Source organism: Oncorhynchus clarkii, chromosome 16 (genome assembly GCF_045791955.1).
Source record: "Oncorhynchus clarkii lewisi isolate Uvic-CL-2024 chromosome 16, UVic_Ocla_1.0, whole genome shotgun sequence".
In the NCBI taxonomy this organism is placed as follows: Eukaryota; Metazoa; Chordata; class Actinopteri; order Salmoniformes; family Salmonidae; genus Oncorhynchus; species Oncorhynchus clarkii.
This window is the reverse complement of record NC_092162.1, coordinates 54,890,160-54,906,780: the sequence shown is the minus strand read 5'-3', so window position 1 is coordinate 54,906,780 and position 16,621 is coordinate 54,890,160. Positions and strand designations below refer to the sequence as shown.

At 42.0% G+C, this 16,621-nt stretch overlaps 1 protein-coding gene and 3 non-coding genes across 5 annotated transcripts; all 4 read right to left on the bottom strand.

Annotated features, from left to right (window-relative positions):
* Positions 1-101: 101 nt before the first annotated feature.
* LOC139368762 (nascent polypeptide-associated complex subunit alpha-like) lies at positions 102-14,899 on the bottom strand. Of its 2 annotated transcripts, XM_071108079.1 has the most exons (9): positions 14,686-14,899; positions 13,622-13,699; positions 4,416-6,317; positions 2,163-2,242; positions 1,705-1,782; positions 1,392-1,538; positions 1,041-1,169; positions 499-621; positions 102-219 (listed from the first exon to the last, which is right to left on the bottom strand). In XM_071108079.1, exons 2-9 carry the CDS (start codon positions 13,689-13,691, stop codon positions 205-207), a joined length of 2,544 nt encoding a protein of 847 aa, XP_070964180.1. In that variant the 5' UTR covers positions 13,692-13,699; positions 14,686-14,899; the 3' UTR covers positions 102-204. The 2 variants fall into 2 exon arrangements, with proteins under 2 accessions (XP_070964180.1, XP_070964181.1); XM_071108080.1 differs by lacking the exon at positions 4,416-6,317 and having other exon boundaries at positions 14,686-14,883.
* On the bottom strand, positions 289-362 carry LOC139369034 (small nucleolar RNA SNORD59). The gene has a single exon (XR_011627036.1). It is a non-coding gene; the product is annotated as a small nucleolar RNA SNORD59 (small nucleolar RNA).
* On the bottom strand, positions 911-984 carry LOC139369032 (small nucleolar RNA SNORD59). The gene has a single exon (XR_011627035.1). It is a non-coding gene; the product is annotated as a small nucleolar RNA SNORD59 (small nucleolar RNA).
* Positions 1,928-1,998, bottom strand: LOC139369035 (small nucleolar RNA SNORD59). Its single transcript, XR_011627037.1, has one exon. It is a non-coding gene; the product is annotated as a small nucleolar RNA SNORD59 (small nucleolar RNA).
* Positions 14,900-16,621: the final 1,722 nt, after the last annotated feature.

The following is a 16,621-nucleotide window of genomic DNA, read 5'->3' as shown; positions in this document are numbered from 1 at the left end:
CCGCTGTTCAGACGAATTCCTTTGAGTCAAGTGTTCTTCAATCCTAGTCCTGGAGATGTACAATTCATAATTTCACAAAACTAATACAGAGGGAAACCTAGTTCAATTTACCAAGCCACAACTTTATTTCCATCTCGGGTATAAATTGTACAAACAATAGTAGATTAAACCAGCAAACTTTCAGAACCCCCTTCGACCAGCAGCCTACATCGTCAATTCCTGTGAATATAAGAATACAATGTGTTGATACATGTACAAACTAAGCCCTGTCATAGTTAAGTGCCAATCTCTTCTCAGGACAGAAAGGTTGGCTTCAGTAGACTCAGAAGAACGAAAGTCACTGTATCAATCATCACTGAAGAGAAAGGATCTCCAGCTAGTAGATCCTACGATAACTGACAGGTCACAACTCAAATCTACAAATATTTGAATTGAAGGGACCCTGTGCTGGATAATACTGTCTGGTGACAAGGGAATTGTGTGGTAAAATATACTTACCATAATAGCATTGACAATATCATTGTTGTTGTTTTTAAGGGCGCGTACAGCCTTCGCTCGCGACACGTTGGCTTGTGACATCACGAGTTCAATGTCCTTCACCTCAACCCCTGTCTCGTCAACCTATGCAGCGAGACAAAGCATTAGTATCAGACAGTTTAACTCACACTGCAATTCACTGATATCAAGGGGAATGGGGGTTTTGGATTGGACCCACAATAACCCCATTACACAAGGGAGACTACTACAAACTATAAGCTAATTAATGGAGGCAAACAGTTATACCATCTAAAATTGACAAAAATTATGGTACCTGGTTTCTGATAATGTATAAACTAAAAACCTATCATAGTTTACAGCGGTCTGGTTTCTGATCATGTATAAAACTAAGCCCCATCACAGTTTCAATTGCTCTTCTCAGGACAGAAAGGTTGGCTTCAGTAGACTCAGAAGAACGAAAGTCACTGTATCAATCATCATTGAAGAGAAATGACCTGCTGATGAATCTATGTTAACCGTTTCACCCCTCTCAAGGCCCTCACCTCTTCCTCTTCGCTCTCCTCTTGTACAGTGGGAGTCTGTGTGTTTTCCTGGACGTTCGACACGGCTTCTCCCTGTACCTTGAACTTCTCTGCCGCGGCAAGCTGGGCTTGTTGTGAAAGATCCTCGATCTGAGACAAAGGGAGAGAAACAGACCGTGACATCAGCGCTGTAACCTTTGGAAAGAACCCCAACACCTTGGTTGAATGGACATTACAATGCACATTTGACATCTGATACCATTAAGAATATGTAATTCTGGTTCTGAAAGAGCAGTTTAGATGAGATGGAATAACACTAACATGACATTAAAAAGGGATCAGAAAACAAAATTCAAACGGTATCCATCTTACCTTAGCCTCACCAAAGACAATGTACGTGTCTGATGCAGGGCTCTTGTAGACGTCTGGTTTGGTGATAACGAAAAGGATATTTTTAGACTTGCGAATGGTAACCCTGGTGACCCCCGTCACCTGCCTGAGACCCAGCTTAGACATTGCCTGGAGAGAAGCAAAGAAACATGGGTCATGCTCTATTTTGAGTGGAAATGAACACTAGCTCCAACAATGGACAGTTATAGATGGCATAGTAATTTAAATAATTCAATGTATCCTTAAGACTGGAATGCCTTAGGAAAACAAGTCTAGATCGTTTCAAATTAGTTACCTTTCGTGCCTTCTTTTCACTACGGCTCTGTTTGGCTTTGCTAACGGGTTCTTCATCTATTTCTGCAGCAGCTGCAAGCTGTGGAGGAAAATATATAAATCCTTCTTTAATGACAGGCAAGATGTAGATTTTTAGAGAACGAGATCAAAAATTCATGACATATGTAAGAATATGGTGTGCGCGGTAAAAATAAAGCATATTAAAATATCCCTTTGGCCTTTTCTCTTCTCAGAACAGGAAGGATGGCTTCAGTAGAATCAGAAGAACAAAAGTCACTGAATCAATCACTGAAGAGTCCAGGATTTATTCTAATCATGTCGGGAGTGAAATATAATGGTTTACTATATCACACCCATACACCGTAGAAGCAACGTGCTAAATTAATCTGTTCTGTGGCCTACCAGACCTCTGCCTGAATAGTCTTATCTGGGCACTTGATCACTCTCAGGTGGTCTTACCTGCGCTTGCTGTGTCTGTGCAGAGTCGTGTTCCTCCAGATCTGGTACAGACTCATCACTGTCTGATTCAGTGCCAGACCCTGTAAGCCACCCCCAGAGAAACAAGCATTATTCATGTGGTCACTGGCACGAGCTGCAGAAAACCAGTTCTTCTATAGTAGCCTTTGTAAGAGAATTGTAATTGTATAGGTATTTAACAGAGCAAAGTCTATGAGGCACAACAGAGACTGATACAAATTGAGATGTTGAATGAGCACAACATTGGTTGGTGGTAGGTGAATCTAACCTATTCATTTGTGGCAGTGAAACAGAATAAAAATGGGTATATGTGGATGAGGTTAACAAAAACATCAGTGTAGAAATTAACAGACCTGCTTAGAAATGTGAAATCAAATCAAATTTATTTATATAGCCCTTCGTATCTGGAGTAGTAAAATCTTGCACATCCTTTGCATATGGATTTGAAAAGTAATCTCCCAACTTGACAAATCTGTATCACAATGACAGAACTGCCACCCCCCTTGCCATTCCCCTCAAAAGTACTTTTATAGGCTGACAGAAATAGAGCTCCTTCAGAAAGTATTCACACCCCTTGACTTGCCAACATTTTGTTAGACAGAATTTAAAAAAGGGATTAAATTGATTTTATCGAAGGCTTAATACACCATTTCAAAACGGAGGTCTGAAACATCTTAAATAGTCAAGCCTTTTGTTATGGCAAGCCCAAATAAGTTCAGGAGTAAAAACGTGCTTAACAAGCCACATAAGTTGCATGGACTGTGTGCAATAGTGTTTAGTAGCGAATTCAGTCGAGTAGCGAATTTCAAATACAGAGTCAACCCCAAAAACCAGGGAGGTATTCCAATGCCTAGCAAAAGGGCAACTTAAAAATTATAATTTAAAAGCAGACACTAAATATCCCGTTGAGCAAGGTGAAGTCATTAATTATCAATACACCCAGTTACCACAAAGATACAGGCATTCTTCCTAATGCAGTTGCCAGAGAGGAAGGAAACCACCCAGGGATTTCACCATGAGGCCAATGTTGACTTTCAAACAGTTAAGAGTTTAATGGCTTACAGGAGAAAACTGAGGATGGATCAATATTGTAGTTACTCCACAATACTAACCTAATTGACAGACTGAAAAGGAAGCCTGTACAGAATTAAAAACATATTCCAAAACAAACATCCTGTTTGCATCAAGGCACTAAAGTAATACCGCAAAAAACAATGAATGTTTTGTCCGGAATAGTGTTATGCTTGGGGTAAATACAATACAACACATTAATGAGTACCACTCCATATTTTCAAGCCTAGTGGTGGGTGTATCATGTTATGTGTATGCTTGTAATCGTTAAGGACTGTGGAGTTTCAGGATTTAAAAAAAGAATGAGCTAAGCAGACAAAATCCTAGAGGAAAACCTGGTTCAGTCTGCATTCCACCAGACATTTGGAGAGTTCAACTTTCAGCAGGAAAATAACCTAAAACTCAAGGCCAAATGTTCGAGTGGCAGAGTTAGTTTTTCCTTAAATCTATTTGATTTTCTAGCAATGCTCAAGAACCAATTTCACAGAGCTTGAAGACTTTTGAAAATAATAAAATGGGCATATGTTAAACAGGTGTGGAAAGCTCTTAGAGACCCAGATACAGCTGTGTGCCTAAGGTGCTTACTCGTGAATACTTATGTAAATGAGATCTGCATTTAATTTAATAGATTTGCAAAAAAAGTACGTTTTCACTTTGACATTAGTGTGTAGATGGGTGCAAAAGTGTATTTCTAAAATCCATTTTGAAGTTAGGCTCTAACAAAATGTGGAATAAGTCCAGGGGTATGAATACTTTGAAGGCACTGTAATAGGGCTCCTCATTTCACTATAATTGAGAGACCCCCCCCAGAAAAAAACGGTATATAAAAGCAGGGCATTTACATAATTTTAACCTTATCTTGTTGGGAGGAAAAACACTGAAATGTCTTGTTTGAAAGTACAGTAAAAATGTACCCCAAGTAATAAAAATGGCACTCAAATGGGAGCCCCGATTTCTCCAATCAATAGCTCCAATAACTACACGTGATCTTTGAAACAGGCCAGTTCAGAGGTTACATTTGAGGAAAAGCTAATACAGACTACTACAATCTCTACTTTCTTTAGCTTAAACCTTAAAAAGGGAAAAGAGACTTGAACGGGCCACAGAAATCAACACTGGTGGGCAAACAGAGGGGACACAGACAGACAAAATAAGGAGAAATACCCTTGTCATTCTTGATCACAGGCTCCGGTTTGGTAGGGGGTTTAGCAGGGGTGGGGGCAGGGTTTGAAACAGGTGCTGGTACAACGGCTACTTCAACAGGCTTAGGGGGAGCTGGGGAAGCTACAACAGGCTCGATGGGAACAGGCTTAAGGGGAGCTGGTGCAGCTACCACGGCTGCATAGGAAGCAGGCTTAAGGGGAGCTGGTCCAGCTACAACGGGAGCGGCCTTGACGGAAGCTGGTGCAGCTACAACGGGCTCAACAAGAGCTGGCTTAGCAGGTGCTGGTACAATGGCCTCAACGGTAGCAGCTACAACCGGAGAGGCCTCAATAGGAGTTGGAGCAGCTACAACGGGAACGGTCTTGACGGAAGCTGGTGCAGCTATAACTGGCTCAACGGGAGCTGGCGAAGCTACAACCGGAGAGGCCTTGACGGAAGCTGGTGCAGCTATAACTGGCTCAACGGGAGCTGGCGAAGCTACAACCGGAGACGCCTTGACGGAAGCTAGTGCAGCTACAACTGGAGCAGGCTTAAGGGGAGCTGGTGTAGCCACAACGGGCTTAACTGGAACTGGCTTAGGGGGCGCTGTTGTAGCCACAACGGGCTTAACAGGAGCCGGCGCAGCTACAATTGGAGCAGGTTTAGGGGGAGCTGGTGTAGCAACAATGGGCTTAACTGGAACTGGCTTAGGGGGAGCTGATGCAGCTACAACTGGAGCAGGCTTAGGGGTAGCTGGTGTAGCAACAATGGGCTTAACTGGAACTGGCTTAGGGGGAGCTGGTGCAGCTACAACTGGAGCAGGCTTAAGGGGAACTGGTGTAGCAACAATGGGCTTAACTGGAACTGGCTTAGGGGGCGCAATTGTAGCCACAACGGGCTTAACAGGAGCCGGAGCAGCTACAATTGAAGCAGGCTTAGGGGTAGCTGGTGTAGCAACAATGGGCTTAACTGGAACTGGCTTAGGGGGCGCAATTGTAGCCACAATGGGCTTAACAGGAGCCGGAGCAGCTACAATTGGAGCAGACTTCGGGGGAGCTGGTGTAGCAACAATGGGCTTAACTGGAACTGGCTTAGAGGGAGCTGTTGTAGCAACAACTGGAGGCGGCTTTAGGGGAGCTGGTGTAGCCACAACAGCCTTAAAAGAAGCTGACGCCGCTACAACGGGCTCAACAGGAGCTGGCTTAAGGGGAGCTGGAGAAGCAACTGGGGCAGGCTTAGGAGTCCCTACTACTGTAGGGGGTGAGAAGACTGGCATATTTACTGGCTCCTCTGGTGGAATTAGAGGGGGAAGGTCATCGTCATCCTCCAGGGCAGGTTCTGCATTGACCTCTTTCACCTCAGCTTTGAGCAGACGCTCTGGCTTGGCCATTTCAGAGGCAGCTCTAGGGGGGCTAGAGGCAATAGCGGCAGCAAATGACACAGGGGCTGGTGCAGCAGGCTTTGAGGTCACTTTGAAGGACACAGGGGACGCCACAGGTTTGGGAGAGGCAGGCTCTGGAGCAACAGTTACTGACGAGGCCACTACTCGTGCAGGAGCAGCTTTAGGCTCCATAGGAATAGGTTTAGCCTCTGTGGGGGCAGGAGCCTCTGCTGGGGCTGGCAGGTCAGCAGCAGGCTTAAAATACTCTTTTTTAGCCTTTCTTTGTTTGCCAACCTTCACAACCTTGGGTGCAGCACGACTGCCCTGGCTGGGAGTTCCAGAAGCCCCAGGTGAGTTAGCTAGGGGGGAATGGGGTGTGGAGGAGGTAGGAGAAGCAGAGGAGGCAGACATAGAAGAGCGTTTTCTTCTGCCAGGGACAGCCTTTGGGGCAGAGCCACCCTTGGCCTCTTTGCCTTTGGGCTTGGCAGGGCCAGAAGCAGTCTGAGGTTTCTGGGAAGTAGCCAGACTTGCAGGGGGTGCAGCTGAATGAAACAAATTTGTTTAAAAAAATGTTTTACATTTGGAAGACAAGGATGTCAAAGCCTGAACCATGCGGGTTAAAAGATCGGAACACAGGAGGCAATGTTACCTCAGAAATCCAGGGTTAGGAAAATAAACACCACACCAATCTTCTTTCCAAAATGGAAGGATTTGTTGCAGGGCAGCACACTCAATTTCAAGTATTCAGGCAAAAAACACACACACGTCACATTTTCTACAACATTACTCTAATTTCATAACCAGAGATTCAAATTGAGGACCCACTCAGTGCAGAGGAAAGACAAAGTGTGGCAAACGCATTCGCAAAGTATGGCACGATTTATACCAAAATGAATTTGTGACCGGTCAAATTCAAAGGCACTTTAGAGGTTATAAACAATGCTATGCAGAACAAATAACACTAAGAACATTTGACCTAAACCCTAGGTAGAATGATGAATTGTGGTTTACAGAGTTTCAAAGTTAAGCTATACCAGTGCTCCCAAACATTTTCACTCATGCCCCCCTTCGTCATAGCGAACGCCATAGGTTTGGGATTCACTATAGTATAGATACAAAATCAGTATTTCATTGAAACATTTAACCAATTTGCTATGTTTAATACTACCATTAATTGTTTTTTAAAGCAATCAACAGCAGATGTGAGGATGATTAAAAGATACTGAGGATTAAAATGGTGTACCACAATGAACAAAAAGACTTAAACTGGAACTACAACTCCCACAAATGGATACAAACACCTTCACTGGAAACAAATATCAGTGTTGAAAACACACTGCAGTTAAAGCACATGAACACAGTTGGCTTGGTGCATTCTTCCTGGACAAACACCAATAAGTGCTGAGAGAGAAAATAGAGCAACAGAAACAGAAAAGTCAACATCTGACAACAAGAGGAAAAAGTTGCTGGAAGTCAACTCTTTACATGAAGTGCTTAAATGGACTGGCCTGTTTCAAGGTGAAACAATGAGTTTAAAACAGTGATGCAAAAGATAGCGAGCCCTCGAGATAAGCCTCAAAATAAAATCTTGACATTCTTAATTCTCTCAACATTAGCCCTTTTCATCAAGCATATTGAAATACAAAAAGATAAATTGGGGGAAACATACCATTTACAAGGCAAATCTAGGCCAAGTGGGTGCAAAGGTTAGCAAGTATATAAGAAACAAAAGATCTGGAAGGGGGAGCTGCTGTAAGAAAGTAAAAGCAGCTTTTACTTTACACACAAAATGACCCACCTGACAGGTGCCGGGTGGAGATGGTCGGGCCTGCACGATTTGACGTCACCTTCGGCTGGTCGGCCTCAGAGAAGGCCGCAAATGCTTCTTTCTCAACGAGAGTTGTGTTTAGTGTGGCAGTGTCCATGGTCAAATCAGTAGGCAGAGATTTTGGTTCTTTGGCCCCAAGGTTCGAGCTGGCCACTTCAGTGCAAGGTACTGCATCTTCAGGAGCTGGCTTCAAACTCACAGTCTTCACATCTTCAACGATTGTCTCAACTGCAGGCTCAGGGGTGACTTCTGGAGTTCCACGTGCCATCCCATCAATAGTGTCTACGATTGGCGCGTCAACAGCATCAGCGATGGGCTCTTCAGCAGCAGGCACAGGTTCTTTGACCACTTCAATGGGTTCTTCAGCTTCAGCCATAGGTTCCTCAGCCACAGTCTCTTGACTAGCTGCCACGGAGGCCTCTGTAACTTCAGTTGAATCTTGAATGATTATATTTTCAGTTGCTTGGGTGACCGGCTCTTCTGCAGCAGCTTCTAGGTCTTTAACAGTTGGTTCTTCATTTGAGGCATCAGGTTCGTCGGAAAGAGCCGTTGGTTCCTGAACATGCGTTTCCTCTGCGGCAGATGCAGCTGCCTCAACTGGTGAGACAGATTCTTGGATCACTGCTTCCTCTGTGACACCAGGCACTTCAGTTTGCGCAGTGGCTTCAGGTGTTGCTTTTACACCATTAAGTTGTCCACTAGCTGCCTCTCCAAAAGCCATGTCTGACACTGAATGGGTTTTGATTTCTGGAAGAAAAGTGGAGCCTTCTGGAGGCACAGGACTCTCCAAGGGGGCATTGGTCACGTCAGGCACAGACATCCCAAGGGGAGCAGAGGAACTCAACACCCCTGGAGCTGATAGGAAGGAAAGGAGGAGGAGCGGAAGGAGCAGCAGGGGATAGTCACAGCGACAGCGTGTTTTTTTTAAAGCATATGATCAAAATGATTGAACACCGTGTTTAAGAAAATCTAGCTACACTAATAGTACTCCCCTATACGAGAGACTAAAACATGAAGGTAGGGTCCAAAATGTTTTGATTATGTGACAAAATATTAAGAGGAAACAATTGAATAAGAGTACATTTTTTAGCAATGGGTTTGTGATCTACATCTACCAATTTAGTTGAACCAAGGTGTTTGTGAGGTTGTTCAAGGATGCAGACATGAGCTTTCCATTTGTTATAACTGAACCTAAAATGGGTGAATGTGTATACCAACAAAACCAAACTTGTGCCCATGTCCCAGTTGCCATGCAGTGCCCAAATGCACAAGATTGTACTTGGAAACACCTCGAGACCGAAAGTGTGAGGAAACCCTCTGAAGACAGAGTAGCATTCAATACACCTACAAACCGTAATGACAACATTTCAGAGTGAAGTGTCTTGCGACAGAGACAATCATGCACACTGGAATACTAGAAAACTTTTGAATTAGGAAATCGAGATTTACTAAGTTCCTATTCTGTTATATATAATTAGGAAATTTAATAACCTTACCCGAAAAACCGTCAAATAAAAAATTGCTTTTCAATTGTAGTTTCACCCATTTCATGCAACAATCCAATTCCCCAATAGGATTTTCAACACTTTTCTGAACCACCGACTTCCACGCGGAAAAAAAAAAAATACTTCTCTTCCAACAGTCTAACATTAATTCCTAAAGCCTTCACGTGTGGTCTTCAGCTAAAAACAGTTATCACTAGTATGTGGGCTCTCTCCATAAATCCTTCACTGTAGTTTCTCAGCAACTTGATTAAACAAGCACCTGTGGTACTGAACACCCATGTCTTCTCCAATCAATATCGGTAGTCTTCACTTGTTTAGCACATGCATCTTCTTTGGCTGCCATCATGACCAATGGACTTCAAAAGTAATTTGTGGTCTTAATCAGCGCCACCCCATAGTCTCTTTGGGGAAACATGGACTTTCATCTGCTTATAACGCTTCTAGTACAGGGCTTGGTATTGAGGAAATCCATAAAAGTTTCACCAATTATAATCACTAGCATATTGACATCTTCGCCATACTAATCAGAATTTAGTTTGTTACAGCACGAAAATGCTTTAAGAAAACCAACCACAATACTAACTCCTTTCTAAACCAAATGTTTCTCAAATGACTTGAAAATAAAAAGCCATAAGCTACTTCAGAGAAGTAGCTTACATTTGACATCAACATTTAGTCAAATCAATGCCATAACAGGCCTGCACTTGTTAGGGCATCAGTACATTACCATAGTAAAGGTTGGCCGATTAATTAAGGCCGATTTACGCGAGTGCAGCAAGGAGCCAAGGTAAGTTGCTAGCTAGCATTAAACTTATCTTAGCATAATCACTAGTTAAACTAGTAATATCAACCATGTGTAGTTAACTAGCTTGTCCTGCTTTGCATATAATCGATGCGGTGCAAGTTAATTTATCAATGAATCACAGCCTACCCCAACTTCGCCAAACGGGTGATGATTTAATAAAAGCGCATTCGCGAAAAAAGCACAATCGTTGCACCAATGCGCCTAACCATAAACATCAATGCCTTACTTAAAATCAATACACAAGTATATTTTTTTGTAAACCTCCATATGTAATTAAGAAATTCATGTTAGCAGGCAATATTAACTAGGGAAATGGTCACTTCTCTCAGAGTCAGAGAAATAGGCAACAGTTTGAGCCACCTGGCTCGTTGCGAACTGTGAAGAATATTTCTTCCTCACAAAGACCATAATTCATGTCAGAATTTTACATAATTATGACATAACATTGAAGGCTGTGCAATGTAACAGCAATATTTAGGGTTGCCACTCGTTCCATAAAATACGGAACAGTTCACTGAAATAAACATTGTTTTCGAAATTTGAACATACTGACCTATCTGTGTTTATTATATTATAATTAAGTATGATAGTGCAGTCTGACTGATTGGTGGTAGGCAGCAGCAGGCTTGTAAGCATTCATTCAAACAGCACTTTCCTGTGTTTGCCAGCAGCTCTCCGCAACGCTTGAAGCACAGCGCTTTTTATCACTTCAAGCCTATCAACTCCTGAGATTAGGCTGGAAATACTATAGTGCCTATAAGAACACCCAATAGTCAAAGGTATATGGAAATACAAATGGTAGAGAGAAGTAGTCATATAATTCCAAACACTACAACCTAAAACTTATTAACTGGGAATATTGAAGACTCATGTTAAAAGGAACCACTAGCTTTCATACGTTCTCATGTTGAGCAAGGAACTTAAACGTGAGCTTTTTTACAATGGCACATACTGCACTTTTACATTCTTCTCCAACTGCGTTTTTGCATTATTTAAACCAAATTGAACATTTTCCATGATTTATTTGAGACTAAATCGATTGAATTTATGTATTAAGTTCAAATAAACGTGTTCATTCAGTCTAGTTGTAATTGTCATTATTACAAATATATACACATACACACACATATATATATACATACATACATATACAGTGCATTGCGAAAGTATTCGGCCCCCTTGACCTTTTGCCACATTTCAGGCTTCAAACATAAAGATATAAAACTGTATTTTTTTTGTGAAGAATCAACAACAAGTGGGACACAATCATGAAGTGGAACGACATTTATTGGATATTTCAAACTTTTTTAACAAATCAAAAACTTAAAAATTGGGCGTGCAAAATTATTCAGCCCCTTTACTTTCAGTGCAGCAAACTCTCTCCAGAAGGTCAGTGAGGATCTCTGAATGATCCAATGTTGACCTAAATGACTAATGATGATAAATACAATCCACCTGTGTGTAATCAAGTCTCCGTATAAATGCACCTGCACTGTGATAGTCTCAGAGGTCCGTTAAAAGCGCAGAGAGCATCATGAAGAACAAGGAACACACCAGGCAGGTCCGAGATACTGTTGTGAAGAAGTTTAAAGCCGGATTTGGATACAAAAAGATTTCCCAAGCTTTAAACATCCCAAGGAGCACTGTGCAAGCGATAATATTGAAATGGAAGGAGTATCAGACCACTGCAAATCTACCAAGACCTGGCCGTCCCTCTAAACTTTCAGCTCATACAAGGAGAAGACTGATCAGAGATGCAGCCAAGAGGCCCATGATCACTCTGGATGAACTGCAGAGATCTACAGCTGAGGTGGGAGACTCTGTCCATAGGACAACAATCAGTCGTATATTGCACAAATCTGGCCTTTATGGAAGAGTGGCAAGAAGAAAGCCATTTCTTAAAGATATCCATAAAAAGTGTTGTTTAAAGTTTGCCACAAGCCACCTGGGAGACACACCAAACATGTGGAAGAAGGTGCTCTGGTCAGATGAAACCAAAATTGAACTTTTTGGCAACAATGCAAGACGTTATGTTTGGCGTAAAAGCAACACAGCTCATCACCCTGAACACACACCCTCCCCACTGTCAAACATGGTGGTGGCAGCATCATGGTTTGGGCCTGCTTTTCTTCAGCAGGGACAGGGAAGATGGTTAAAATTGATGGGAAGATGGATGGAGCCAAATACAGGACCATTCTGGAAGAAAACCTGATGGAGTCTGCAAAAGACCTGAGACTGGGACGGAGATTTGTCTTCCAACAAGACAATGATCCAAAACATAAAGCAAAATCTACAATGGAATGGTTCAAAAATAAACATATCCAGGTGTTAGAATGGCCAAGTCAAAGTCCAGACCTGAATCCAATCGAGAATCTGTGGAAAGAACTGAAAACTGCTGTTCACAAATGCTCTCCATCCAACCTCACTGAGCTCGAGCTGTTTTGCAAGGAGGAATGGGAAAAAATGTCAGTCTCTCGATGTGCAAAACTGATAGAGACATACCCCAAGCGACTTACAGCTGTAATCGCAGCAAAAGGTGGCGCTACAAAGCCTGTCTGATGCCTGAAATGTGGCAAACGGTCTCAAAGTTCAAGGGGGCCCTGTATGTGTATATGTGTATATATATATATATATATATATATATATATATATATATATATAAAAATTAATTGGCCGATTAATCAGTCTGGTTTTTTTTTGGTCCTCCAATAAATCGGTATTGTCGTTGAAAAAAATCTATACTTTAGCACTATCATCACCATCAATTCGAAGTAAAGCTGGAATTTCAGATAAAATAAACAGAAAATTGCAGTAAGCAATGGACACTTAACATGGTCAATGAGAATGTAGTGTGAATAAAAAATAAATAAAGCTATAACATTTTTTATTTTATGTGGACTGGAATTTCACAGAACCAGAAGTAATTCCTACAACTGTAACCTTATGAGTCAGTGCCACTCCTTTATACCAAAAGTTGCTATTAGTTTGACCACGTAATTAATTCCTGTTTCTTTAAAATGTTGCATGCACAAGGCGACTACATAAATACCCATGCATTGGAAATTGTTTCACAACCCAGTTGTCAGTGCAGTGACATTCAACAGGCAGTTGTGAGTGAGTTTGAGTAAATAAGGGGTCCTGGATAACCCATTTGGACTGCAGTGAATTTCAGGACACAACAACCAAATTGTTAACACACAGTTATTCCCACATTAATGCAAAGTGAGGCAATGACCGGCCTTGTCAAACATAATACTAGAGGGCTACTCACTTCCCAGTATAAAAACAAGGTTTCTAGTCTGTAAGTTGTGGATAGAGACCGAGTAGATAGAGACAGGGCATGGTTTATATGATCCATCAGCTGCTCAGCCCACCCATCCCCTTAAAATAAACCCGACACCACACCTCCCCATTTATGTTAAGAATGTGTGTAAAGCAGGACTCAGGCGACCCAGAGTTCCAAGTCAACGTTACCAACAGATGTTAGCGTCATTCAACAGCAGTGTCACCTGCTTGATTATTTCAGTGTCAACTGACGAGTGTTACCTTTCCCAAAAGGAGTTAAACCTATATAGAGCTCTGAAATAAAAGCCACCACTCCACATGGGGGAATATGACTTCTACTGCAGTGTTTGAGTTCCAGGACCCCATTAGCCCTGTAGTTTAGTATCTTAGCATGCATGTGTGATATAATAATGCAATACGAACCAGTCTCAACTTGCGGCTGTTGCATCTCCTGCTCAGTGACTGGGACCGTCTCTGTGGCTTCGCCAGGCATGCTTGTGTCTGAAAGGAGAAATCAAGTGATGATCACCAGGAATAGCTTACATTTAAATCAAGTGAGGATTGAATAAAACACAGCCAATTTACTAATTATTTTTTACATGGCTCACTGACTAGGCGAATGCAGAGCGCTGATGGCTTCAGTGTAATGTAGTAGGAACTGGATTAAACGTGTCTGTGTTCAAATACCAATCATTCCCAGCTAGATCTCATTTATACTAAGTACAAGCTACTGTACTTGTGTAACATTTTAATCACTTTACTACTGATACTGTCAAATGTAACGTTATGCAACTTACCGACTGAGGGGTAACTGGCTAATGGATAGTAGCTAACGTTAGCCATTTAAAATTATAACTCAAGTGATGTGCGTGTTTCACGTGTTGCTACATAGCTAGCGTTAGCTACAGCCCTAGTTAGCACACAAACAAGCCACTTTAAAATTATTCGTTAACTAGTTAATGTTGAACTGCAAATCAGGATACAAAATGGCCACTGAACGGAAACGCTGTTTAATATAACATATCAGCAAGAATAAACACTCGTATCAACTTTTAAACTCTACAAAGAAAACAAAAAAGTTAGCAAGCTAACATTAAACTCACTTTCTGGCGAACAAGCTTCACTTGAAGCTAACGTTAGCTAGCTGGCTGTGCACGGTCACAAAAAGCCGACAGACAATTGTACGTGTTCATACACGGACAACGTTTACTAAACACTTCACAAACATACCACAATTGGTAACATTTAAAATTCGTCCTGTGTTATCAACTAGTTAGCCTGTTCCAGATAGGGAATGTGAGCAGTCATGTTCCCCCATTTTGTACCAGAGATCGACTACATAACAGTGAATATGTGTACATACAATGATATAGATTAATATCCACATAAAGTGTATGACAAATTTATCATGTACTGTCGGAACCCTGTTAAAAATATTTTCAAAGACAATAAACGGTTAGATTAAGATAGATTAGCGAGAGACTCACCGAGTCAGGATTCTATATCCAAGATGGTTGTGAGAGAGAAATTCTGACCTCTGTCTCGCGGTGTTATCACATTTTGCACTAGCTTCTTCTTCCGGGTTGTTCCGGTGTTTCCAAGTGGCGTTTACACTATTTTTTCCATAACATCTATGGCGTATCCTTTCAGATGTTTTTCAGGTGAAGTTACAGCTCTAAATTTTGAACCGTCATATTTGAAATCTGCAAAATTGACATTATATGGTGGGACATTTTAACATTTGACATTCAGGCAGGCACTGTTGTTTTTGTGTGTGACTTGATCGTGTCTGTTTTAATCTTTCAGCACTGGTCAGCTTCTTTGTCTGGGCCTCATTAACACGATAAATGAACACGGCAGTACAAATCATTAGCAACTTCAGTGACATCAGGATGGCCACGCAGATATGGGTGAACAGGGAGTAGAGGAGGGGGCTGAGCAAGCACCCTTGTGGGGCCCTTGTGTTAGAGGATCAGCGTAGTGGAGGTGTTGTTGTCTACTTTTACCACCTGGGGACGGCCCGTCAGGAAGTGCATGAACCAGTCTGACAGGACACCCCCAGGTGTTGTGCCATCAAGTTTGCAGATGACACAACAGTTACAGTGCCTTGCGAAAGTATTCGGCCCCCTTGAACTTTGCGACCTTTTGCCACATTTCAGGCTTCAAACATAAAGATATAAAACTGTATTTTTTTGTGAAGAATCAACAACAAGTGGGACACAATCATGAAGTGGAATGACATTTATTGGATATTTCAAACATTTTTAACAAATCAAAAACGGAAAAATTGGGAGTGCAAAATTATTCAGCCCCCTTAAGTTAATACTTTGTAGCGCCACCTTTTGCTGCGATTACAGCTGTAAGTCACTTGGGGTATGTCTATCAGTTTTGCACATCAAGAGTCAGAAATTTTTTCCCATTCCTCCTTGCAAAACAGCTCGAGCTCAGTGAGGTTGGATGGAGAGCATTTGTGAACAGCAGTTTTCAGTTCTTTCCACAGATTCTCGATTGGATTCAGGTCTGGACTTTGACTTGGCCATTCTAACACCTGGATATGTTTATTTTTGAACCATTCCATTGTAGATTTTGCTTTATGTTTTGGATCATTGTCTTGTTGGAAGACAAATCTCCGTCCCAGTCTCAGGTCTTTTGCAGACTCCATCAGGTTTTCTTCCAGAATGGTCCTGTATTTGGCTCCATCCATCTTCCCATCAATTTTAACCATCTTCCCTGTCCCTGCTGAAGAAAAGCAGGCCCAAACCAGGTTTCTCTAGGTTTCTTCCTAGGTTTTGGCCTTTCTAGGGAGTTTTTCCTAGCCACCGTGCTTCTACACCTGCATTGCTTGCTGTTTGGGGTTTTAGGCTGGGCTTCTGTACAGCACTTTGAGATATCAGCTGATGTACGAAGGGCTATATAAATAAATTTGATTTGATTTGATTTGGAGTGTGGAATCAGATTGGTCGGACCAGCGTTGAACAGACCTCAGCGCGGGAGCTTCTTGTTTTAGTTTCTGTCTGTAGGCAGGGATCAACAAAATGGAGTCGTGGTCAGCTTTTCCGAAAGGAGAGCGGGGCAGGGCCTTATATGCATCGCGGAAGTTAGAATAGCAATGATCCAAGGTTTTTCCAGCCCTGGTTGCGCAATCGATATGCTGATACAATTTAGGGAGTCTTGTTTTCAGATTAGCCTTGTTAAAATCCCCAGCTACAATGAATGCAGCCTCAGGATATATGGATTCCAGTTTGCAAAGAGTCAAATAAAGTTCGTTCAGAGCCATCGATGTGTCTGCTTGGGGGGGAATATATACGGCTGTGATTATAATCGAAGAGAATTCCCTTGGTAGATAATGCGGTCGACATTTGATTGTGAGGAATTCTAAATCAGGTGAACAGAAGGACTGTATCACCACCTGGTACAGCAACT

Excerpts from the sequence above, each read along its gene's own strand:
- LOC139368762 (XM_071108079.1), bottom strand. The coding sequence starts at position 13,691 with ATGCCTGGCGAAGCCACAGAGACGGTCCCAGTCACTGAGCAGGAGATG. Across the intron at positions 1,783-2,162 it reads CACAGACACAGCAAGCGCAG|CTTGCAGCTGCTGCAGAAAT; the intron begins GTAAGACCACCT and ends TTTCCTCCACAG. Across the intron at positions 1,539-1,704 it reads GTGAAAAGAAGGCACGAAAG|GCAATGTCTAAGCTGGGTCT; the intron begins GTAACTAATTTG and ends GCTTCTCTCCAG.